At 38.6% G+C, this 26,215-nt stretch overlaps 2 protein-coding genes and 2 long non-coding RNA genes across 5 annotated transcripts; 2 read left to right on the top strand and 2 right to left on the bottom strand.

Annotated features, from left to right (window-relative positions):
• The first annotated feature begins 1,427 nt into the window (after positions 1-1,427).
• On the top strand, positions 1,428-5,540 carry LOC114252237 (general odorant-binding protein 56d-like). The gene is made up of 2 exons (XM_089727583.1): positions 1,428-1,586; positions 5,087-5,540. The coding sequence occupies exons 1-2, from the start codon at positions 1,530-1,532 to the stop codon at positions 5,441-5,443; spliced, it is 414 nt and encodes a 137-aa protein (XP_089583709.1). The 5' UTR covers positions 1,428-1,529; the 3' UTR covers positions 5,444-5,540.
• Positions 5,541-13,159: 7,619 nt separating this feature from the next.
• On the top strand, positions 13,160-14,538 carry LOC149502920 (uncharacterized). Of its 2 annotated transcripts, XR_016323116.1 has the most exons (3): positions 13,356-13,700; positions 13,784-14,031; positions 14,136-14,538. It is a non-coding gene; the product is annotated as an uncharacterized LOC149502920 (long non-coding RNA). The 2 variants fall into 2 exon arrangements; XR_016323115.1 differs by having other exon boundaries at positions 13,160-14,031.
• Positions 14,536-16,148, bottom strand: LOC149502919 (uncharacterized). The gene is made up of 3 exons (XR_016323117.1): positions 15,564-16,148; positions 15,170-15,321; positions 14,536-14,813 (listed from the first exon to the last, which is right to left on the bottom strand). It is a non-coding gene; the product is annotated as an uncharacterized LOC149502919 (long non-coding RNA).
• Positions 16,149-21,772: 5,624 nt separating this feature from the next.
• On the bottom strand, positions 21,773-25,790 carry LOC114241355 (general odorant-binding protein 56d). The gene is made up of 2 exons (XM_089727587.1): positions 25,632-25,790; positions 21,773-22,226 (listed from the first exon to the last, which is right to left on the bottom strand). The coding sequence occupies exons 1-2, from the start codon at positions 25,686-25,688 to the stop codon at positions 21,870-21,872; spliced, it is 414 nt and encodes a 137-aa protein (XP_089583713.1). The 5' UTR covers positions 25,689-25,790; the 3' UTR covers positions 21,773-21,869.
• Positions 25,791-26,215: the final 425 nt, after the last annotated feature.

The following is a 26,215-nucleotide window of genomic DNA, read 5'->3' as shown; positions in this document are numbered from 1 at the left end:
TGATGGACTCTAAGTCCAGGTCGTCATGGAGGTCGACGTTCCTGACGAACCACGGGGCTCCGACGGCTATCCTGCAAAAACGGGATTGAATAACTTGGAAAATCGAATGCAAGATGACAGCTCGCTTTTATAGTCCAACACGAAGGAAATCTGATTTGGGATCCGCTTTTTTTTTTGCAGGGATTCAATCTATACGTATTTTAGTGACGGCTACCTTTGTCGATCAGACAATGAGTCTCGTGTATTTTTATAAAAATTGATTAATAAATTCTCGTGGTTCCGTACCTACCTTAGGGTAATAAGTGAATATTTTAAACCAAATACTCAAGTTTACGATAATGTTTTAATTGTGTAATTAAACCAGAAAATTATTGTATGGTATTTTCATTGTCTTTAATTTTTCGATTTTCCAGTTTAACTAGATTTAACCGTTAAGCGTAAAGAGTACACTAATGATGGCGGAGGGATGTCAAATTTTAATTGTTTATTTTCGTATATTTTATTTTTTTACGATCGTTCACCAATGAGTACCTAAATGTAATGATTCACTATAGGAAATAAATCGGGTCTCCAGTTGATCGCTTCCATTCATGTTGTAATGTGTATGAACTCCTCAATACATAAGTGTTCAAGTATCACGCAAGAATCGATGTTGTTTTACTTTCTGAATTGAATCTACTCACGACTTCATAGCCCAACTTTACTCATACCAGAGCTCATAGTCATCAGCGCGTGAATTCCATAAATAGTGCAAGGCACAATGGGGTTGACATAAACACTGGATTACAGTTTATGTGACTTTAATAAAAAATAAAATAAAAATAACACCTACCGTTGTAGACTTACATGGTGGCCGTATGCTAGTCTAAAAAAAGTTTTTATTTTATTTATTTTTTGCTTAGAAGGGTGGACGAGCTCACAGCCCACCTGGTGTTAAGTGGTTACTGGAGACCAAAGACATCTACAACGTAAATTCGCCACTTATCTTGAGATATAAGTTCTAAGATCTCAGTATAGCTACAACGGCTACCCTACCCTTCAGACCGAAACACATTACTGCTTCACGGCAGAAATAGGTAAGGTAGTTAATATACGAATTACGAATTAAGTATACGAAAATAAACAATTAAAATTTGACATCCCTCCGCAATCGTTAGTGTACTCTTTACGCTTAACGGTTAAATCTAGTTAAACTGGAAAATTGAAAAATTAAAGACAATGAAAATACCATACAATAATTTTCCGGTTTAATTACACAATTAAAACATTATCGAAAACTTGAGAATTTCGTTTCAAATATTCACTTATTTCCCTAAGGTAGGTACGGAACCACGAGAATTTATTAATCATTTTTTATAAAAATACACGAGACTCATTGCCCGATCGACAAAAGTAGCCGTCAACAGGGTAGATTGAATCCTTGCAAAAAAAAAGCGGCTCCCAAACCAGATTTCCTTCGTGTTAAATCGTCCTTCGATAAAAGCGAGTTATCATCTTACATTCGATTACTAAATAGTATTCTTTGCAGTATGAAGTCAGTTGTCCTGATATGTCTGGCGTTCGCCGTCTTCAACTGCGGAGCCGATGTGAGTGTATTTATTTTGTCGTTTCTTAGACATTTTAAGTAAAATAGCTTGTCGTTGTTAACGCTTATAAGCGAGAGATAGTCAAATCAAATATTTTATTCCTTGACCAATAATTAGAATGTCGCTTTCCGTAATCATAAAACTTTCGTTGAAAATTATATACGTTCGATATTTATTTGAAGATCAACATCTTAATTATTGATTATGAATTTAAATTTATGATAAATAAGATGTTGATTTTATTTATAATAAATAAATAAGCTGTGTATATATACCTATAAATACTGTCTCCTTATTTTTTACTTTGGGACTAATATTGATTCAAAACTACAAAAAAACAGTATTGTATCTTATATGTTATATTGCTATTAGAGCCCATAGACATGACACAGTGAATACCACCACCCATTTTGAGATATGAGTTGGTTGTATCAATAGTATTAACTTCCCCGAATCCTGATCATGCAGGAGCCAGTCACCTTCGACGCCCTAGACACGTCCTTACGGATCCATCAGATCCAATAACCTTTGCATTAGACGCCTTCAGTTCTAATACTAGGAACAGGATTAGGGACTCCGGTAACCGTACTCGTCGAACTCGACAAAGAGGTCGACGTGCAACCTAACCCATGCATCAGCCCGCTGAGTTTCTCGCCGGATCTTCTCAGCGGGTGGCGATTCCGATCCGGTAGTAGATTCATTCGCGAAGCAATTGCTCTTGAGTTGTCAGGTCTCCTTCGGAGGCGCTCGAGCAGTTGTTAGCAAATCCCACCTCTCCTGGCTGAGCCTTTGCTCGCCCACCTGTCCTGGTGAAACTGGAAAGGCCTTCGAGCCACCAGTAATCTTTCAATGATTTATCAATGAATTAAAATTTGACAATCTGATTTATCAATCAATGAATTAAAATTTGTCGTAACTAAAATTAAAATTAGCTCAAGTTATGAAGTGGATATTCAATTCGGGATGAATAGTAAATTATGCAACTAGAACGTTCGACAAGGACAGTTATAATGAAACTACCAGTTTATTTGTAAAGCTGTCGATGTTTCGCTTGTGTTACTTATAAGCGATTTTAAATTATATTAGTTTTGTTTGTGAATTTTATGTAATCGAATGGTTGAACTTGGTTTTTTTTTTTTCATTGTTTATTTGTGTGGACGAGCTCACAGCCCACCTGGTGTTAAGTGGTTACTGGAGCCCATAGACATCTATAACGTAAATGCGCCACCCACCTTGAGATATAAGTTCTAAGATCTCAAATATAGTTACAACGGCTGCCCCATCCTTCGAACCGAAACGCATTACTGCTTCACGGCAGAAATAGGCAGGGTGGTGGTACCTACCCGTGCGGACTCACAAGAGGTCCTACCACCAGTAACAAATAATAACCAGTAATAATACCTTTTTGTTGTTACATAATTATTATTTAGTAAAAACAACAACTAGATACTAATACTGCTACCACCTTAATATTGCCATATATGGTGCACAAGGTCAAAGAATCTCACATGATACTAATCCGCTCAAATGTCTCCTCCATTGTTGTTTGTCCTTAGGGGCTTTAAATAAAAAACAATTCTACTATTAGAATTGTACATACATATTTTATTTAAAGTCACTTAAATGTCTTCGAGTGAGGTATAATTGCGTTTTCTTCTTTTTTTGTTTTTAGTTTCGTTAATTTTAAAAGAATAAAAAAAAAAGCTAAAATTGGAATAGAAATAGAAATTTGACATTTAACAAATGGAATTTTAAGTTAAAAACCTACATATGTAGGTAGTGACATATACCTAGCTATTGTTCTAGAAAATTTTAGAGTACTATAAAAGACTGAGTTTTGACAGATATTTTTTGATGTTAGCCCAGCTTAAGAATTTTGAACGGATGCATAGATGAAAATCGGGTGCAAAGTCACGGCTATATAAACTTAACAACTTCTAGACTTCCCAACGAAACTCTCTTAATATTATCCGAAGGCTAAAGATATGTGTAGTCTGGTATTGCCGTGTTAAAATACCACACCCTTTCTCTCCACTTCTTACTTGAGGCTCTCATTTGGCGAAGGTAGTGGAGTTTCGAGACGATGATTTTGCTCGGCGGTCAAAGCTTACAATGAACGATGCTCTATTCATCCCATCACACACATTGCATCACTTTTTTGCGAATTAATCCAGGCTCTGCAATAGTCTGTGGAATTTGACAGGCCTTTGACCATAATTATTTTTATTTTATTTTGTACTAGCGTCCCGCTCCGGCTCCGCTCGGGTCTTTAACAAATATTTCAACGATATTTGACGTGGTTTTAGTTTCTTAAATAAAAGAACACTTATTGCGGCATAACTATAAGTATAATAGTTAGATATATGCTGTCGCGAAACTTTTTGTAATTAATAATGTGTTCTACAAATTCGGAGGTAGTACATTATTTTATTCTATCATGAATAGTTTTCGCAGGGCACGCCATGTAAAGAATATTTTAGTTCATTTTCTTACACCTTGGGTTACATTATAAATTATTGGAGTTTTAGTAAAGATCCCTATTTTTTTTAAAAAAAGAAGCCAATGCCACTCGCGAATGATTTAGCTTCCAAACAGTGAAAGAATTTTGCAAATCGGTTCAGTAGTTTCGGAGCCTATTCAATACAAACAAACAAACAAATCTTTCCTCTTTATAATATTAGTATAGATTATAGGTTACTCGCTTTTCATCACCGGTGTTGGTAAAAAAAAAGATTCTATTCCATTACGTTTCAATAGACTATCGCAAATACGTACCCGATTCATTAGGTTTCTTTCAGTGAACCCTCCTGGTACCTAAATATCGTGCATTTTTATACATCCATTCACTTTAAAATGGGTTAAACCTGATTTGTGGTCAACCATTGATGTGTAATGTGGCAATATTATCATTATAAAGTTCATATTTATAAATATTATATTATTTCAACCGATATGTACCGAATTTTGTCTACCTGATGGTTGTCTGGAGGAAATCGCTTTTAGCCATTATCCTTTTTTTATTTAATGTTTTTAATTTGTGTTTATTTTAGTGTACAAAGATACTGTACTGTACTCTACTATGCTCAACCCCTAACTCTTCATTTATCTTGTAATCAATACATAATAAGAGTGATTTCTCTCCACTTTTTTAAAATTGTACTACTGTTTAACTTTTTTCTCACTATGAAAGAATCGCGAACACTATATATTTCTGCCTATTAAATTTAACTGGTGCTATTTACCTGATTCTGTTGTTAGGCTAGTAACATTACTCTCGCGTAGGTCGTAAACATGTTCGGAGTTTTTTGACACTAGTTCATTGATAAACTTTATTTTCATTTGTATCTCTCGGTTTATTGCTAACTAATAGTAGTACTAGTATTGATTAGGTCTCGATTACCAACTTTTCAAGTTTCCTAATAGTATAGAACAAATTAGATTACGTACAGGGCAATGTTTCTAACACAATACAAATGATAATTATTTTATCATATTCACAGAACGTCCACCTTACTGAAACTCAAAAAGAAAAAGCTAAGCAGTACACCTCAGAATGTGTTAGAGAATCTGGCGTGAGCACCGAAGTGATAAATGCAGCGAAGATTGGAAAGTACTCCAAAGATAAAGCTTTTAAGAACTTCGTGCTTTGCTTTTTCAACAAATCCGCAATCTTCAACTCAGATGGTACACTGAACATGGATGTTGCGCTAGCAAAACTTCCTCCTGGTGTTAATAAATCTGAAGCCCAAAGCGTACTAAAACAGTGCAAGAATAAGACCGGCCAAGGCGCAGCCGATAAAGCCTTCGAGATCTTCCGATGTTACTACAAAGGGACCAAGTCACATATTTTATTTTAATTAATCTCCAAAAAAGAAACTATATTGGTCATTCTAAATTATTACCCACTGTTTTGAAATAATTCAAAATGTCATTAAACTAATATTTCCTTTATAACTGTCGTTTCAATTCCTTTAATATTAATCAATTTTAAAAGACTAGTGGTGAGCTTTTTTGCTTTTAATTAGTTGATTTTAATCACAGCTAACTCCCATTACTATAGTTTTATTCATTATAAGTTTGTCCTTGAGATATCCAATCACACTTGACACGTCCCCCGCCACCCATGCTTACCTCAAAATTTGGTAAAATCTCCCCTCCCGACTAGGCGCGTCAATACCCCCGCCCCCGCCGTTCGCCCGATCACGATGTTCGACCAGCCCATACCGTGGGCCCCGAAGGTCAAATACTTAGGCGTCACCCTCGACAGTAGGATGACATTCCGCCCCCACATTAAGACGGTACGCGACCGTGCCGCCTTCATTCTAGGACGTCTCTACCCGATGATATGTAGGCGAAGTAAAATGTCCCTTAGAAATAAGGTGACACTCTACAAAACTTGCATACGCCCCGTCATGACCTATGCAAGTGTAGTGTTCGCTCATGCGGCCCGCATACACTTAAAATCATTTCAAATCATTCAATCCCGTTTTTGCAGGATAGCCGTCGGAGCCCCGTGGTTCGTCAGGAACGTCGACCTCCATGACGACCTGGACTTAGAGTCCATCAGTAAGTATCTGCAGTCGGCGTCCATGCGCCACTTCGATAAAGCGGCACGACACGAGAACCCTCTCATCGTGGCCGCCGGTAACTACATTCCCGATCCTGCGGACAGAATGGAAAGCAGTCGACGTCGCCCAAAACACGTCATCTCGGATCCTCCCGATCCACTAACGGTGCTTTTAGGCACTTCAAGCACCGGTCACCGTTCTCGTCGAACCCGTCGCTTGCGACGAAGGGCTCGACGAGTAAATTAACTCTCAGACACAGCCCACTGAGTTTCTCGCCGGATCTTCTCAGTGGGTCGCGTTTCCGATCCGGTGGTAGATTCTGCGAAGCACGGCTCTTGCTAGGGTTCGTGTTAGCAACATCGTCAGGTTGAGCCCCGTGAGCTCACCTACTAAAGTTAAGGTTACGCTGACATAGCCTCTCAAGGCTATCAGCTTAGGTAGGAAAAAAAAAAAAAAAAAGTAAAATCGAATTGAAACAAATGTTGAATAATGCGGTATCTATTGGGGGCTATCTGTGAATTTAACAGAGTATGTCTATTGCTAAGCAGTACTTGACTGAATAAGTTATTTCCAAATCATAATCATTTGTTAGTAGAACAAAAAAAAACTTATATATGACAAATTCCTATCTGACCCAGGCGAAGGGGCAACGCAAAGCCGCCGTCGCTCGAAGTATGTCTTGTCGGATCCCCTGGATCCACTCTCGGTGCTCTTAGGCTCCTCAAACACCGCTCACTGGGTTTCTCGCCGGATTTTCTCAATAAATAGTTATTGAAGTCGTCGTGGCCTAAAGGATAAGACGTCCGGTGCATTCGTATCTAGCGATGCAACGGTTTTCGAATCCCGCCGGCGGGTACCAGTTTTACTGATGAAATACGTACTTAACAAATATGTTCACGATTGACTTCCACGTAAATAATTAAAAATTAATTTATAAAAAAATGCTCTTTTGACTACCATTATTCTTGAATTTTATCCTCCCGGGTAAAAAAACATATATATTATATAACTATGTATAATTAGGTAGGCAGCGGCTTGGCTATGCCTCTGGCATTGCTGAAGTCCATGGGCGACGGTAACCACTCACCATCAGGTAGGCCGTGTTCTCGCCTATAAGGGCAATAAAATTATTTCATACGAAATCGAAAAAAATCATAACATATAATTATAAGTATATAGGGCCAATTTCCATATATAATTGGATTCATTATTTACCTGATTACGGTATGACATACGGATGACGGTAACCACTCACCATCAGGTGATTATTGGTTATTACTGGTGGTAGGACCTCTTGTGAGTCCGCGCGAGTAGGTACCGCCGCCTTACCTATTTCTGCCGTGAAGCAGTGATGTGTTTCGGTCTGAAGGGTAGGGTAGCCGTTGTAACTATACTGAAATCTTAGAACTTATATCTCAAGGTAAGTGGCGCATTTACGTTGTAGATTTACGTTGTCTTTGTATTTTATTTTTTATTATAGTCACATAAACTGTAATCCAGTGTTTATGTCAACCCAATTGTGCCTTGCACTATTTACTTGGTTCGAAAGGTTCGACAATTGCTATAACGGTACAATTGAGTTTTAAAGCGAATGGACGCTTGCGAGCTGCGTCTCTGAACTCACAGTTGTGCTCGACAGTGTAGTGACCGTGAATACATCGTGCGTACAATTCAGTAGTGCGGACGTGCCGATCCGTTGGTCGCTTGCGATCTGCGTATCGAGGTCCATTTTTGTGCGCTAAAGTTTTGTAACCGCGAACCCACCCTTACCAACTGCCTTTTTCAAGGCAAAACCAATCGCTACGTTCAGCTTCCTGTGGCACTCACAGGCTAGCGATTTCCTAACCCTTCCCAAAAACAACAGTCTTTTTCAAGACTAGACCCCCGCTCGCGATTCTGCCTGCTGTAGCACTATACAGCCCGAGCGGGTTCCTTTCCTTTTCCCCGCCGATTGCCGTTTTCACGGCATAGGCATTCCCCCCCCTGCTCCTTGCTGTCCTGCAGCACAGGGGGGTTACAAATCCTATCCGGGGCCTCGCCTTTCGGCGAGTTCAACAAAAGTCCCGGGGCCGCCCCCCCCGGGCAAGAAGACCGAAGAATGGAGAAAGAAGACGTTAGTGATATTGTCGGGTTCCTCCGGGATAGGTACCCGTCAATTAGGGCCGAGTACCTAGAGTTTAGGGCCGCCCGTGGCAATCCCTCCCCCCCCGCGTCCGTCGCCGCGTATCTCAAACGTGCCTCGGAGGCACGCCGCGCGCCCCCCGCCGCCGCGTCAAGTTCGAGCGCACGTTCCCACGATGCGGCTCACGTAGCGCCTAACGCTACCCCCACCCCGCGCCCGCGTCGTTTACGTCATCGCGCGCTTCATCCGTCGCGACCTCGATCGTTTCGAGTTCAGGCTCCGATACCGAATCGGAGATGGATTTCGAATCCGCGTCAAGCCCTCAGCCTGGAACTTCGGATGGGTTCCAAACCGTAACGCGCGGAAAAAAGCGTACTCGCGCCGTGGAGTCCCGGAGCTCCACGACGAAGCAAACTAAATCCGCGACCGCCTCCCGCCCGCAGGTAGTCGTGACACCGGAGTCGGACTCCGCTCGCCGCGTAACCCCGCCGCCGCGTCCCAAGCCCGCGCCCGCTCCCAAAGTAGCTGCCCCGCCCCCGCTGATACTTCAAGAGAAGACAGCGTGGAATCGCGTGTCCCAGGCCCTTCAGGCAAATAAAATTAATTACACCCATGCGCGTAACGTCGCGCATGGGATTCAGATTAAGGTCGCAACGCCGGGCGACCATAGGGCCCTCTCAGCATACCTCCGAAAGGAGAACATAGGTTTCCACACCTATGCTCTTCAGGAGGACCGCGAGCTCCGCGTAGTAGTACGCGGAGTCCCCAAGGAGTTGGACATAGACTATGTTAAGGAGGATCTGACCGCTCAGGCCCTCCCGATAGTTAGTGTGCACCGGATGCACAGCGGGCGGGGCAAACAGCCCTATAATATGATACTCGTGGCGTTAGAACCCACCCCGGAGGCCAAAAAAAAGATCGCATGTCTCACGACAATTTGCGGCCTATCCGGGATCTCGATCGAAGCCCCCCATAAGCGTGGCACTCCCGGGCAGTGCTACCGATGTCAGCTTTACGGCCACTCGGCTCGTAATTGCCACGCGCGCCCCCGCTGCGTAAAGTGCCTCGGCGACCACGCCACACTAGATTGCTCGCGTGTTAGGGAAACCGCGACCGAACCTCCAAGCTGTGTCCTATGCCTTAAGCAAGGGCACCCCGCGAACTACCGTGGATGTCCTAGGGCTCCGCGAAAACGTCCGACCCACCCAGCCCCCCGAACCGTCGGCCCAAAGACTTCGGCGCCTTCAGTGCCGAAACCCGCCTTCGTGCCGGCTGCAGTTCCCACGGTGTCGGCGTGGAAAAAACCGCTGCTGTATACGAAGGCGGGAACGGAAACCGCACCCCCGCCCCCGCTCGTGACACGCCCCGCGCCCCAGCCCCTGCTCGCACCTCGCCCCGCGCCCGCGTTCCGTCCCCCGCAACCCTCTGCCGCCAACGACTTCGCGCTCGTGCGTGACTTCGTCACCGCGGTCAACTTCGACCGTCTGCGATCGTTCGCTGACGCTATCCGTAGGTCGGTAACCCCCGAACAGCGGCTCGCGGCCGCTTTCGATCACATGGACGTTTACGAGTCCGTGTCGCGTACGTTATAAAATCTTTACCGGTAACCAATGGCGCAAAAAGGTAGAGAAAAACCGTATTCCCTTACGTTAGCATTCTACAATGCTAACGGACTCGCGCGGCAACGCGATCAAATTTTCGAATTCCTCCGCGATAATCTTGTAGATATTCTATTAGTGCAGGAAACCTGTCTGAAGCCCTCGCGTCGCGACCCGAAAGTCGCGAATTACGTCATGGTTAGGAATGACAGACTCACCGCCTCCAAAGGCGGGACTGCCATTTACTATAGGCGGGCCCTGCACGTTGTCCCTCTCGATACTCCCTCGCTCTCACATATCGAGGCGTCAGTGTGCCGTATCTCGCTGACGGGACACCAGCCGATCGTCATCGCATCCGTTTATCTCCCCCCGGACAAGCCCCTTCTGAGCAGTGACATCGAGTCACTGTTCGGCATGGGAGACTCCGTCATCCTGGCAGGCGATTTAAATTGCCACCACACTAGGTGGAACTGCCATCGTACAAACGTTAACGGTAGGCGTCTCGACGCGTTTATAGACGACCTCACCTTTGAAATAGTCGGTCCCCCAACTCCAACATGTTATCCATATAACATCGCGCTCCGTCCGAGCACTATAGACCTGGCATTGCTTAGGAACGTAACTCTGCGCTTGCGTTCCATCGAAGCAATGTCAGAGCTCGACTCAGACCACCGACCTGTCGTTATGCAGCTCGGTCGCCCCCACAACCCAGTCACTGTTACGAGGACCATGGTGGATTGGAATAAGCTGGGCACGTGCCTAGCCGACATCGCTCCGCCAATCCTCCCTTACGGCCCGGATTCGAATCTATCCCCCGAGGACACCGTCGAATCCATAAACATCATTACCGATCACATATCTTCCGCGATCATTAGATCTTCTAAAGAAGTCGATGTGGAGGACAGCTTCCACCGCATCAGACTGTCCCCCGATCTTAGGAATCTCTTAAGAGTTAGGAACGCGGCAATCCGGGCCTACGATCGTCTTCCCACGCATTCAAACCGGATTCGGATGCGTCGTCTACAACGCGAAGTCCACTCCCGCTTAAGCGACGCGCGTAACGATAATTGGCATAGTTATTTAGAACAACTCGCGCCCTCCCACCAAGCATACTGGCGACTAGCTAGGACTCTCAAATCCGAAACTACCGCTACTATGCCTCCCCTCGTACGCCCTTCAGGCCAACCACCGGCATTCGATGACGATGACAAGGCTGAGCTGCTGGCCGATGCACTGCAAGAGCAGTGCACCACCAGCACTCAACACGCGGACCCCGAACACACCGAGTTAGTCGACAGGGAGGTCGAGCGCAGAGCTTCCCTGCCGCCCTCGGACGCGTTACCCCCCATTACCACTGACGAAGTTAGAGACGCGATCCACAACCTACAACCTAGGAAGGCACCCGGCTCCGACGGCATCCACAACCGCGCGCTTAAACTCTTGCCAGTCCAACTGATAGCAATGTTGGCTACAATTTTAAATGCCGCTATGACGCACTGCATCTTTCCCGCGGTGTGGAAAGAAGCGGACGTTATCGGAATACATAAGCCGGGCAAACCGACAAACGAAACTTCTAGTTACCGTCCGATTAGTCTCCTCTCGACGATAGGAAAAATTTACGAACGGCTCCTTAGGAAACGCCTCTGGGATTTTGTTACCGCGAACAAAATTCTCATAGACGAACAGTTCGGATTCCGCTCAAAACACTCGTGCGTACAACAAGTGCACCGCCTCACGGAGCACATTCTGATAGGACTAAATAGGCGAAAACAAATCCCGACCGGCGCCCTCTTCTTCGACATCGCGAAGGCGTTCGACAAAGTCTGGCACAACGGTTTAATTTATAAACTGTACAACATGGGAGTGCCAGACAGACTCGTGCTCATCATACGAGACTTCTTGTCGAACCGTTCGTTTCGATATCGAGTAGAGAAACGAAGAGAACTCGTTCTCGTCCCCGTCAACTGACCGCCGGAGTCCCGCAAGGCTCCGCGCTCTCCCCGTTATTATTTAGTTTGTATATCAATGATATACCCCGGTCTCCGGAGACCCATCTAGCGCTCTTCGCCGATGACACGGCTATCTACTACTCGTGTAGGAAGATGTCGCTGCTTCATCGGCGACTCCAGATCGCAGTAGCCACCATGGGACAGTGGTTCCGGAAGTGGCGAATAGACATCAACCCCACGAAAAGCGCAGCGGTGCTCTTCAAAAGGGGTCGCCCTCCGAACATCACTTCGAGCATCCCACTCCGTAGTAGGCGCGCAAACACCTCCGCCGTTAGTCCCATCACTCTCTTTGGCCAGCCCATTCCGTGGGTCTCGAAGGTCAAATATCTAGGCGTCACCCTCGACAGAGGGATGACATTCCGTCCCCATATAAAAACGGTACGCGACCGCGCCGCGTTTATTCTAGGACGACTCTATCCAATGCTTTGTAGTCGAAGCAAACTGTCCCTCCGTAATAAGGTAACTCTCTACAAAACTTGTATACGCCCCGTCATGACGTATGCAAGCGTAGTGTTCGCTCACGCAGCCCGCACCAACTTGAAATCCCTTCAGGTTATTCAATCACGATTCTGCAGGATAGCCGTCGGAGCGCCTTGGTTCCTTAGGAATGTGGATCTCCACGACGACCTGGAGCTCGACTCCCTTAGTAAGTATCTACAGTCGGCATCGCTGCGCCATTTTGAGAAGGCGGCACGACATGAGAACCCTCTCATCGTAGCCGCTGGAAATTACATACCCGACCCAGTAGACCGAATGGTAAACCGTCGACGTCGCCCAAAGCACGTCATTACGGATCCTCCTGATCCATTAACGGTGCTTTTAGGCACCACAAGCACCGGTCACCGTCCTCGTCGAACCCGTCGCTTGCGACGAAGGGTTCGACGAGCGAACTAACCCATAGACACAGCCCACTGAGTTTCTCGCCGGATCTTCTCAGTGGGTCGCGTTTCCGATCCGGTGGTAGATTCTGCGAAGCACTGCTCTTGCTAGGGTCAGTGTTAGCAACTCTCCGGTTGAGCCCCGCGAGCTCACCTACTAACGTTAGGGCGAAGCTGAAATAGCCTCTCAAGGCTATCAGCATAGGTAGGAAGAAAAAAAAAAAAAAAAAAAAAAAAAAAAAAAAAAAAAAAAAAAAAAAAAAAAAAAAAAAAAAAGCGAATGGAATTCACGCGGTGATGACTATGGGCTCTGGTATAAGTTGGCCTATGAGATCGTGAGTAGATTCAATTCAGAAAGAAAAACAACATCGACTCTTGCGTGATACTTGCCGATATACGGCCGTTTTCAATAACGTATCTGAGTTTTCGGATAGATAGCTATCTCCGAATATCAGCAAGAGCGTATCTATCCTTAGTTTGCGTTTCACAATCACGGATAAGTGCTATCTCTCTTTAACCAACAGTAGATAGCTTCTTCCCTCTGATTTATCTGAGCCTCTTGATACGTTTCGTTCTACTACAAATACGAAACAACATCAAGATCAAGACTTATTTTATTTTATTCTAAATTATAACTATAATTTAACCAGCATATTGTAGACTATCATAAACACATTTGTTTATAACAAAAAGTAATAAAAACATATGTAGATTTTTTTAAATTGGACGTATTGCTATTTTTATCCTAGTCGAAATTATGAAACGAAACGTTTTGACAGTCCGTTTGCCAATAAGCAGTGATCAGTTTCTTTTGTTTGTTTTTCTATTGTTTACCTACTATATTAGATGATGACTTACCTCCAAAACGCTTTAAAACTTTCGTTTATAATTCTAAGTGTGTTTATAATTAAAGAGTTACAGTGAAATAAAATGAATTCTGTAAGTATCTATGAACTACATTGATAATAATAATTTTACTTTGAAAACTTTGAGTTCAAGTTTAGAAAATATATCTTTTTCAGTCAAGAAAGGCAGCACCCATGACAAAAGATGAGACGATGATTCTAGCAGAACTTGTGGCGGCGAAAAAACATTTCAATAATAAGGCAACAAATGCCACAAACAATAAATTGAAGGAGCAGGCTTGGCAAACCCTTGTAAATGATTTTAATTCGTCGATTCGTCGTTTCCCACGAACTCCATCGCAGCTTCGACTAAAATGGGAAAACTTAAAGAACGCTACGGCAACATAAGAAACAACCTTAGTAAGGTTAGTATAATTAGTTGATTGTTTGTCTCTAATAACACATTGATAAACATGATTTTTTCTTCAGGTTGCCGTAGTATTTGAAATAATTATGCTCTTTGTTACAGGCTGGAGGTGGTAAGGATTGCAGATGAAATTTTGGATAAAGCATGCACATTGTTGTAGGTCACATATAATATTTTTAACACTTTTACAGCCAAGCGGAAACAAGATGGAAGAAAAGAAATGCAAGGCTAGCATAGGGACAATGCATTAGCAGAATATCTAATAGCAAAAAAGAGACTTGACTTGGAAAATAAAGAAAAGGGTAGCAAAAGTTAAGTTAGATTTAGATAATTTAAAAAATTAAAAATTACTTAAAAGGAATATTAAATTTCATAAATTAAGTAGGCAATAATAATTTTATGTTAGATAGTTTTTTAAGTATATGTACAAATTCTAAATTAAATATCTTGCATGTACTAACTACCATGTAATTATCATTTTGGAAAATAAAAAATAGTCAAATTATCTTTGAAGTTTATTTTATAAATTATCTTTGGAAGCAATCATTTATAAGTACATAGTTGTATTTCAGATGTAAGTTTTGAAAAATTGTTATGAACAATTATATTATTTTCCTGTAATGTATCTGCGACTGAAATTTCTGATTCTAATTCTTCTAAATTCATACTTCTGACGATATTATGCAGCATGGCAGCTATAATAACAGCTTGCATATTTTCTAGTTTTAATCTACTTTTCAATGATATACAGGGAGTCTTCTTTTACAAACACCAATGCATCTGAAAATTATACATTATTCGCTTAAATTATTTTACAATATAGTATAACAAGCTCTTAACTAAAAAAAAAGATTACCTCTCTATAGTATTTCTTGTTTTAATATGTGATTCATTTTAAATCGTTCCGATTGAGTATGTGGGTTAATTAATCACGTTAAAAGATAGGGTTGTGGGGATAGCCTCTATCGGCAAGCAAATAGCAATTTCCAAGTCCACCTTGTTATCAATGTTCTCTTGATATGTAGATAATTTATTATAATAGTGTCATATTAAATTCATATAAACACCTAAATATATAATATAAATAAATAAAAATATAATAATAATATAAATAAGGTAATATAAATAAGAAATACCTTTTCAATCGGAATGGTTAATTATAGTTGTATCATGAGTAGACCCAGGCCATCAAGCAACAACATTTTGAAACATCAATGATGCATTGCACACAAATTACACATTCAAAATACTCTTTTTCTATTTCTAAATTCCTCTCCTATATTTGAATCTGTAACACAAATATAAAATGTAGAGGTATTAGTGTGTAATAAGAATGAAGGTAAATAGCCTACCAGGTTATTGTATTAGTATATGAATGTCATTTAGGGCACCATGGGAATCCAGCAGTATTATAGAATTCCTGTTGAGTGTGATTTTGTAACACAACAAAAAGTAGGTATAATTTTGCAATTGCTATAAACAAATATAAGTTGTAATAACGAGTACTTTTATGGTTAAAATTTATCTTACCTTTTTGACGTTACACTCAAATATGGTCTCATTAAATTAATCAATTCATTCACAACACCTTTGCTCAGAAATCTATAGTCAAATTCGTAATTATTGATCTTCGCCATGTAATTCAGACGATCTTTATTTTCCTAACCATATGATATCGGCCTCACTATCACTATCTGCATCACAATCCATTATCATTTGAAATAATTCCATATCACTATCATCACTGCTACAATATGCCAATATGAAGAGAAACAATTATTAAATTATAGCGATTTACTTTCGAAAGATAAACATGTAACCGGCCGATTTTGACAGATAAGCGAATGCCCATACTAGAGATAGCGCCGCCTACCGGAGAGTTACTTAAAACTCATATTGAAACGGAAGTAAGCACAATTTGTATGAGCGTTCTATCTTTAGCAGGCTATCCGTCCTCCCGACGATGGATAGATAAATCCGATAGGAACTGCTGCCCGTCGATAGGTTATTGGAACGTAAGTAAGGACAAAAATATAGATTTGTCTATCTTTAGTAACCGAAACTAGGGATAGATAGGTTATTGAAAACGGCCGATAGTGAATCAATTACATTTAGGTACTCATTGGTGAACGATCGTAAAAAAATAAAATATACGAAAATAAACAATTAAAAGGACAATGCCCATTTTCTATGGGCGTTTGGGCCCCTAAAAAAAGTTGTCCTGTCATGATGGTTTTAACTTAATTTGATAAACAAAGAAATATCGTTTCAAATTCAGAAAACGATTTTTATATTCTCACCCAGGTTTAAGAGAAATCTGTTTTTTTCTGCAGCTAAAATTAAGTTGTTAATTGTTTTCTTTGAAATCAATAATCGCTCTCATAATTATTTACAGTATTAAATAAGTTAATTGTGGTTAATGTTGCTAGAAATAAGCCCTTACGTACATTTTATTATTATTATATCCTCATCATAATAATAAAATGAAATGAAATCCGGAAGCCGGCAACGATATTGTTGTTGTTGTTTTTAAATTCACCAATAAACAGGCAAAGAGCGTAGCCTATACAGCCTAGTCTGTCGAAGTTATATATTTTTTATGTCAATAAAAAGCCGGTGTATCTCTTTTTATTGCTTTTTGGGAGTTTTGACGTCAACTCGACGAATACCACATTGACTGAGCATGAGCTTACGCAGACCTTTTATACACAATATTACAAATACAAATAATACAAATTACACAATAAACTATTAAAAAAACATTAAAATAAAAATTCAAGTGACGCTTCACTCGGGTTGCTGCCAAAACTCTCTGGTCATCTATACTAATATTATAAAGAGGAAAGATTTGTTTGTTTGTTTGTTTCGAATAGGCTCCGAAACTACTGGACCGATTTGAAAAATTCTTTTTCCATTAGAAGCCGACATTGTCCCTGATGAACATAGGCTACTTTTTTTATTTTATTTTTTATTTTTTTTTGGTTTCATGTGTGTTTTAATGTTTCCGAAGCGAAGCGAGGGCGGGTCGCTAGTATATAATAAGAAGAGTAATGGTAGGCCATCGATATTTTTACTAATGGAATCATTAATATCTAAAAATATTAAATAATTCATGGTTTTAAGTAATAATTATTATTACAATAAATATTTAATTGAACAAAAATAAACTAAGAAGCCTTCAAGTTGAAGTCACAAACAACTCTTTCGTTTGACAGCATATAGGTTTGCTATAAGGCTGTATGGGCTAAGCCCTTTGCCTATTGGCGAATTTAAAAACTATGGCATGGATAGTTTTGGGATGTTATCAATTAAGTAATTTATTTTTTTGGAAAACAATGCCGGGTTGAAAGAAATGTTGATACATAAACTAAACAACGTGAAAAAATAAGGCATAGTTTTTCAAGTACAAATAGTTTTGACATAAAGTTGGCCCACTTTTGGGCATTGTCCTTTGACATCCCTCCGCAATCATTAGTGTACTCTTTACGCTTAACGGTTAAATCTAGTTAAACTGGAAAATCGAAAAATTAAAGACAATGAAAATACCATACAATAATTTTCCGGTTTAATTACACAATTAGAACATTATCGTAAACTTGAGTATTTGGTTTAAAATAATATAAATGGTAACTACTCGCGCGGACTCACAAGAGGTCCTACCACCAGTAATAACCAATAATCACCTGATGGTGAGTGGTTACCGTCATCCGTACGTCATACCGTAATCAGGTAAATAATGAATCCAATTATATATGGAAATTGGCACTATGTATATAATTATATGTAACGATTTTTTTCGATTTCGTATGAAAAAACTTTACTGCCCTTGTAGGCGAGCACACGGCCTACCTGATTGTGAGTGGTTACCGTCGCCCATGGACTTCAGCAATGCCAGAGGCAGAGCCAAGCCGCTGCCTACCTAATTATACATAGTTATCTAATATATAATTTTTTTTACCCGGGAGGATAAAATTCAAGAATAATGGTAGTCAAATGAGTATCTTTTTACAAATTAATTTTTAATTATTTACGTGGAAGTCAATCGTGAACATTTGTTAAGTACGTATTTCATCAGAAAAATTGGTACCCGCCGCGCCGCACAGTGGGTCGAAACTATGATTTTAGTGACTTAGGCACCAACTTTGTTTTTTTACATTTTTCTTTATGTAGATATATAGAGCTCGTTAATCTAAATAATAATTGCTTTAGGCAAAAATTACAAAAACTTTATAGTTTGGTCAATGTGTTTTGTGATTTTTTTGTATGGAGCGGGTCACATTAAATTAAATTCCTGCTAAGTACCGCGAGGTCCCGCTTTGAAACTTTATTTTCCTTACACCTTGTCTAGTCTACTATCATTTGATGCTATGAACATGTGGATAAAGTTGCAACTCTGCCAAATAAATGGATCGAAAAAAATTAATAAATACATAGAATAAAAGCCTTTATATTTTTTTTCGTAAGTGCTTTTAAGTTAAATTTGATATGGATTAGTAAGTAAAAGCACGTAATGATACCCATAATTACATAATATCTAACAACAATACATTTAGTAGGTCTCTAATTAAGCAATCTCTCTAATTATTAGGATAGTTAACATTATTTAATGAGGATAACTAGTTAAGCAGCCATTACTGGGTAGTAGAAAATATAGTAAATATTTGTTTGTCTCTGGAATATAAAGTGACCATGTTTATTATATACTAACCAGTGTTCGTTTATTCGTACTACTACTAACATCTCGTGATTGTCGTTGTGATCTTCCTTTTTCCGTTATAATGAATAATTTTGTTAACAATTTAGAATTATTTATGATTTTAAGAGAGCAACTACAGTCGCTGTCTGATAATAAAAAACTCTTTCAATTCCTACAAAATCAAATAAACGTGACCGAAGAGAAAAGTATTGAGCTCCAAAAATTCTGTACGTACTTTTGTTCAAATATAAGTGCAATATGAAAACGAAGTAGTCGGATGTTAGCACAGTTTATAAGAAAAAAATGTGATTGGTTAGAAGGTGCAATAAACTGGCCCGTAGGAATGATACCTGAAGCTATCAACACTGCACAGGAAAGGCTCGAGATTTCTAATAATGAAGATGTTGAAAATGTACCACCCTCAAATGTACTACAGAAGCCTCGACATCTACTTTTACACCTCGAAAACCTTTTGAAGAATTGGGATCCAGGCAAAAACGAAGACGCATTGAACAAATTTACCAATCGCTTTCGTTATCCATGGATGAAATGAAAGCTACTACAATTGCTAGTTTGCGAAACACTGAAAATGAAGATGTAGGAGAAATAATGAACCACTTGTCAAATCACTCCGAAGATTTAGAAAAAGTTAAGGAGTGTTTAAGTACAAGTAAAGTGAAAAGTAGTACATATTCTCCCGATAAGGCACTATTAGTTTCACTTAAATTAAGTAAGTGGCAGTATATAAACCTAAGAAAAGCAGCAACTGAAAATGGGTCTGATTTATACCCTTCTTAATATAAAATTAAGCAAGAAAAGACCAAATGTTATCCAGGGAAAGACGAGGTAATTATTACTGAAGAAGGAGCTGCTATTAAAATGCAAGCATTACTAAACTTGGCGCTATATAGGCTTTTAGATGTGATTACTTCGAATTTGGACTCAGCAAGAGAGCTACTGCTTATAAGCAAATAGGCTTTGATAGAGTCCCAGGTCAAAGTAATTATAAACAGAAAACTGAAACAGAGTTTGATGATTCATCTATTTTCATGGTCAGTCTATTTCCTATAAGGCTTCAGAAATTTGATGGAACAGTTGTTTGGGAAAACCATCTACCCTAATCAACTTTTTATTGCCGTCCAATAATGTTTAAATTTACAAAAGAAACGCAGTCAACAGTGGCAATTATAAAAGCTAGCATAACAGAAGAAATAGAAAGACTTCAGCCATCAAAAATCAAACAAGTTGAAGTGAATCATCAATTGCACATGACGATGATAGACGGCAAAATAACCTCATATTTGTCAGAAACATTTTCTGCTGTCTGTGATATTTGCAAAGCAAAACTATCAGAGTTTTTTGGAATCACTTGCTTGTCAAAGAGAAAATAATGAAGAAATATTCCAGTATGGAATGCCATCTTTACATGCCTGGATAAGATGCATGGAGTGCTTACTTCATATCGGTAAATATAATTTTATTACTTCACAATTTTTTTCATCGTATGTAGTTTCCTGTGAGATTATTTTTTATGACACTTTTTTGTTTGCGTCTTATCGTTTGGAGCTCAAGAAATGGGGTTGCAAGGGGGGGTGACAAAGAAAAAATATCAATCAGAAAGAGCGCTATACAGCAAGCGTTTAAAAAAGAATGCGGTTTACTTATAGATGTTGTCAAACAAGAAGTAGGAACAACCAATGATGGCAATATTGCCAGAAGATTTTTCAGGGATGCAGAAGGAACAGCCCGCATAACAGGAATACGTAAAGATTGAATAGAGAGGTTTCACGTGATTCTTCAGACTGTTGCATCTGGAGAGCGCGTGGACCTTTCCAATTTTTCCGAATTTTGTAGATATACTGCAGAATTGTATGTTAATTTATATCCCTGGTATTATATGCCTTCCTGTATCTATAAATTGTTGGCTCATGGCGGTGATATACAATAATGAAGGACTTTGGTGCCGGTGGATTTAAATAGGTAAGCTCTCGGAAGGGGCAGCGGAAGCTCTCAATAAAGATTTTCGGAAATATACAGAGAGTTGCTTTCTAGAAAAATAAGTAGAACGTCGACTAATGAGAATATTTTATATCTTCTTTTGTCTTCTGGCCCAAAGATCGAATGGTGAAACAAAATATATAAAACTTAGAGAGATTGCTTAATTAGAGACCTACTAAATGTATTGTTGTTAGGTATTATGTAATTATGGGTATCATTACGTGCTTTTACTTACTAATCCATATCAAATTTAACTTAAAAGCACTTACGAAAAAAAATATAAAGGTTTTTATTCTATGTATTTATTCATTTTTTTCGATCCATTTATTTGGCAGAGTTGCAACTTTATGCAAATGTTCATAGCATCAAGTGATAGTAGACTAGACGAGTTATAAGGAAAATAAAGTTTCAAAGCGGGACCTCGCGGTACTTAGCAGGAATTTAATTTAATGTGACCCGCTCCATACAAAAAATCACAAAACACATTTTTCTGACCAAACTATAAAGTTTTTGTAATTTTTGCCTAAAACAATTATTATTTAGATTAACGAGCTCTATCTATCTACATAAAGAAAAATGTAAAAAAACAAAGTTGGTCCCTAAGTCACTACACTCATAGTATCGACCCGGCGCCGGCGGGATTCGAACACCCTTGCATCGCTAAATACGAATGCACCGGACGTCTTATCCTTTAGGCCACGACGACTTCAATAGCTATTTATCTTATTTAAATGATAATCATTTGGAAATAATTTATTCTGTCAAGGGCTGCTTAGCAATAAACATACTCTATTAAAATCACAGATAGCGCCCAATAGATACCGCATTATTCAACATTTGTTTCAATTCGACTTCACCAAATTTTGAGGTAAGCATGGGTGGCGTGGGACGTGTCAAGTGTGATTGGATATTTCAAAGATAAACTTATAATGCATCAAACCATAGTGATGGGGGTTAGCTGTGATTAAAATCAACTAATTCAAAGCAAAAAAGCTCACCACTAGTCTTTTAAATATGATTAATATTAAAGGAATTGAAACGACAGTTATAAAGGAAATATTACTTTAGTGACATTTTAAATTATTTCAAAACAGTGTGTAGTAATTTAGAATGACCAATATAGTTCCTTATTTCGAGATTAATTAAAATAAAATATGTGTCTTGGTCCCTTTGTAGTAGCATTGGAAGATCTCGAAGGCTTTATCGGCTGCGTCTTGCCCGGTCTTATCCTTGCACTGTTCTAGTACGCTTTGGGCTTCAGATTTATTAACACCAGGAGGAAGTTTTGCTAGCGCAACATCCATGTTCAATGTACCATCTGAGTTCAAGATTGCGGATTTGTTGAAAAAGCAAAGCACGAATTTCTTAAAAGCTTTATCTTCGGAGTACTGTCCAGTCTTCGCTGCATTTATCACTTCGGTGCTCACGCCAGATTCTTTAACACATTCTGAGGTGTACTGCTTAGCTTTTTCTTTTTGAGTTTCAGTAAGGTGGACGTTCTGTGAATATGATAAAATAATTATCATTTGTATTGTGTTAGAAACATTGCCCTGTACGTAATCTAATTTGTTCTATACTATTAGGAAACTTGAAAAGTTGGTAATCGAGACCTAATCAATACTAGTACTACTATTAGTTAGTAATAAACCGAGAGATACAAATGAAAATAAAGTTTATCAATGAACTAGTGTCAAAAAACTCCGAACTTGTTTATGACCTACGCAAAACTAATATTACTAGCCTAACAACAGAATCAGGTAAATAGCACCAGTTAAATTTAATAGGCAGAAATATATAGTGTTCGCGATTCTTTCATAGTGAGAAAAAAATTAAACAGTAGTACAATTTTAAAAAAAGTGGAGGGACATCACTCTGTTTATGTATTGATTACAAAATAAATGAAGAGTTAGGGGTTGAGCATAGTAGAGTACAGTACAGTATGTTTGTACACTAAAATAAGCACAAATTAAAAACATTAAATAAAAAAAGGATAATGGCTAACAACGATCTTCTCCAGACAACCATCAGGTAGACAAAATTCGGTACATATCGGTTAAAAAAATATAATATTTATAAATATGAACTTTATATGATAATATTGCCACATTACACATCAATGGTTGACCACAAATCAGGTTTAACCCATTTTAAAGTGTATGGATGTATAAAAATGCACGATATTTAGGTACCAGGAGGGTTCACTGAAAGAAGCCTAATGAATCGGGTACGTATTTGCGATAGTCTATTGAAACGTAATGGAATAGAATCTTTTTTTTATCAACACCGGTGATGAAAAGCGAGTAACCTATAATCTATTATCTATTAATATTATAAAGAGGAAAGATTTGTTTGTTTGTTTGTATTGAATAGGCTCCGAAACTACTGAACCGATTTGAAAAATTCTTTCACTGTTTGGAAGTTAAGCTATTCGCGAGTGGCATTGGCTTCTTTTATGAAAAAAAATTGGGATCTTTACTAAAACTCCAATAATGTAATCCAAGGTGTAAAAAAATTTATTAAAATATTATTTATATGGCGTGCCCTACGAAAACTATTGATAGAATAAAAGAATGTACTTCCTCCGAATTTGTAGAACACATTCTTAATTACAAAAAGTGTCGCGACAGCATATATCTAACTATTATACTTATAGTTATGCCGCAATAAGTGTTCTTTTATTTAAGTAACTAAAACAACGTCAAATATCGTTGAATTTTTTGTTAAAGACCCGAGCAGAACCGGAGCGGGACACTAGTACAAAATAAAATAAAAATAATTATGGCCAAAGGCCTGTCAAATTCCATAGACTATTGCGGAACCTGAATTAATTCGCAAAAAAGTGATGCAATGTGTGTGATGGGATGGATAGAGCATCGTTCATTGTAAGCTTTGACCGCCGAGCAAAATCATCGTCTCAAAACTCCACTGCCGGCGCCAAATGAGAGCCTCAAGTAAGAAGTGGAGAGAAAGGATGTGGTTTTTTAACACGATAATGCCAGACTACACATATCTTTAGCTCCAGATAATATTAAGAGAGTTTCGTTGGGAAGTCTAGAAGTTGTTAAGTTTATATAGTCTTGACTTTGCACCCGATTTTCATCTATGCATCCGTTCAAAATTCTTAAGCTGGGTTAACATCAAAAAATATCTGTCAAAACTCAGTCTTTTATAGTACTCTAACATTTTCTAGAACAATAGCTAGGTATATGTCACTACCTATATATGTAGATTTTTAACTTAAAATTCAATTTTTTAAATGTCAAATTTCTATTTCTATTCCAATTTTAGTTTTTTTTGTTATTCTTTTAAAATTAACGAAACTATAAACAAAAAAAGAAGAAAACGCAATTATACCTGACTCGAAGACATTTAAGTGACTTTAAATAAAATATGTACAATTCTAATAGTAGAATTGTTTTTCATTTAAGGTCCCTAAGGACAAACAACAATGGAGGAGACATTTGAGCGGATTAGTATCATGTGAGATTCTTTGACCTTGTGCACCATATATGGCAATATTAAGGTGGTAGCAGTATTAGTATCTAGTGGGTTTTTTTTACTAAATAATATCTATGTAACAACAAAAAGGTATTATTACTGGTTATTATTTGTTACTGGTGGTAGGACATCTTGTGAGTCCGCGCGGGTAGGTACCACAACCCTGCCTATTTCTGCCGTGAAGCAGTAATCGTTTCGGTTCGAAGGAAGGGGCAGCCGTTGTGACTATACTTGAGACCTTAGAACTTTAAATTATATCTCAAGGTGGGTGGCGTATTTACGTCATAGATATCTATGGGCTCCAGTAACCACTTAACACCAGGTGGGCTGTGAGCTCGTCCACCCAAATAAACAATGAAAAAAAAAACCAAGTTCAACCATTCGATTACATAAAATTCAAAAACAAAACTAATATAATTTAAAATCGCTTATAAGTAACACCAGTGAAACATCGACAGCTTTGCAAATAAACTGGTAGTTTCATTATAACTGTCCTCGTCGAACGTTCTAGTTGCATAATTTACTATTCATCCCGAATTGAATATCCACTTCATAACTTGAGCTAATTTTAATTTTAGTTACGACAAATTTTAATTCATTGATTGGGTAACTTGTAACAGTATAGCAATACTGCTTATGACTTGTTAATACTGTTGAGACAACCAACTCATATCTCAAAATGGGTGGCGGTATTCATTGTGTCATGTCTATGGACTCTAATAGCAATACATATAACATATAAGATACAATACTGTTTTTTTTTTGTTTTGAATCAATATTAGTCCCAAAGTAAAAAATTAACACAATATTTATTATACACTATATTATAGACAATGTTTATAGGTAATATATACACAGCTTATTTATTTATCTCTATGTATAAAAATGAATTGCTGTTTGTTAGTCTCGTTAAAACTCGAGAACGGCTGGACCGATTTGGCTAATTTTGGTCTTGAATTATTTTAGGAAGTCCAGAGAAGGTTTAGAAGGTAGATAAATATGAAAATGCTCAGAATTAAATAAAAATAACAATGCTGCTTTCCCTTTAATGTGTCCCCCGTCGGACGGATTCCTTTTGTTTGTATTAAGTTTATTTTATACAGAATTTTAGGTCTTTTATTTATCGATTGAGGCACTACGAAGTCTGCCGGGTCAGCTAGTTATAAATAAAATCAACATCTTATTTATAATAAATTTAAATTTATAATTAATAATTAAGATGTTGATCTTCAAATAAATATCGAACGCATATAATTTTCAACGAAAGTTTTATGATTACGGAAAGCGACATTTTAATTATTGGTCAAGGAATAAAATATTTGATTTGACTATCTCTCGCTTATAAGTGTTAACGACAAGCTATTTTACTTATATTGTATAAGAAACGACAAAATAAATACACTCACATCGGCTCCGCAGTTGAAGACGGCGAACGCCAGACATATCAGGACAACTGACTTCATACTGCAAAGAATACTATTTAGTAATCGAATGCAAGATGACAACTCGCTTTTATAGTTCAACACGAAGGAAATCTGGTTTAGAAGCCGCTTTTTTTTTGCAAGGATTCAATCTATTCTGTTGACGGCTACTTTTGTCGATCGGGCAATGAGTCTCGTGTATTTTTATAAAAATTGATTAATAAATTCTCGTGGTTCCGTACTTACTTCAGAGAAATAAGTGATTATTTTAAACGAAATTCTCAAGTTTTCGATAATGTTTTAATTATGTAATTAAACCGGAAAATTATTGTATGGTATTTTCATTGTCTTAAATTTTTCGATTTTCCAGTTTAACTAGATTTAACCGTTAAGCGTAAAGAGTACACTAATGATTGCGGAGGGATGTCAAATTTTAAATGTTTTTTTTTTATTTTATTTCCTCAAGTATCACGCAAGAATTGATGTTGTTTTTCTTTCTGAATTGAATCTACTCACGATCACCGTGTGTCTTCAATTCGCCTTAAGACTCAATTGTACTGTTATAGCGA

This window comes from Bombyx mandarina, chromosome 05 (genome assembly GCF_030267445.1).
Source record: "Bombyx mandarina strain Sakado chromosome 05, ASM3026744v2".
Taxonomy (NCBI): Eukaryota; Metazoa; Arthropoda; class Insecta; order Lepidoptera; family Bombycidae; genus Bombyx; species Bombyx mandarina.
This window is presented reverse-complemented; position numbering and strand designations above follow the sequence as displayed.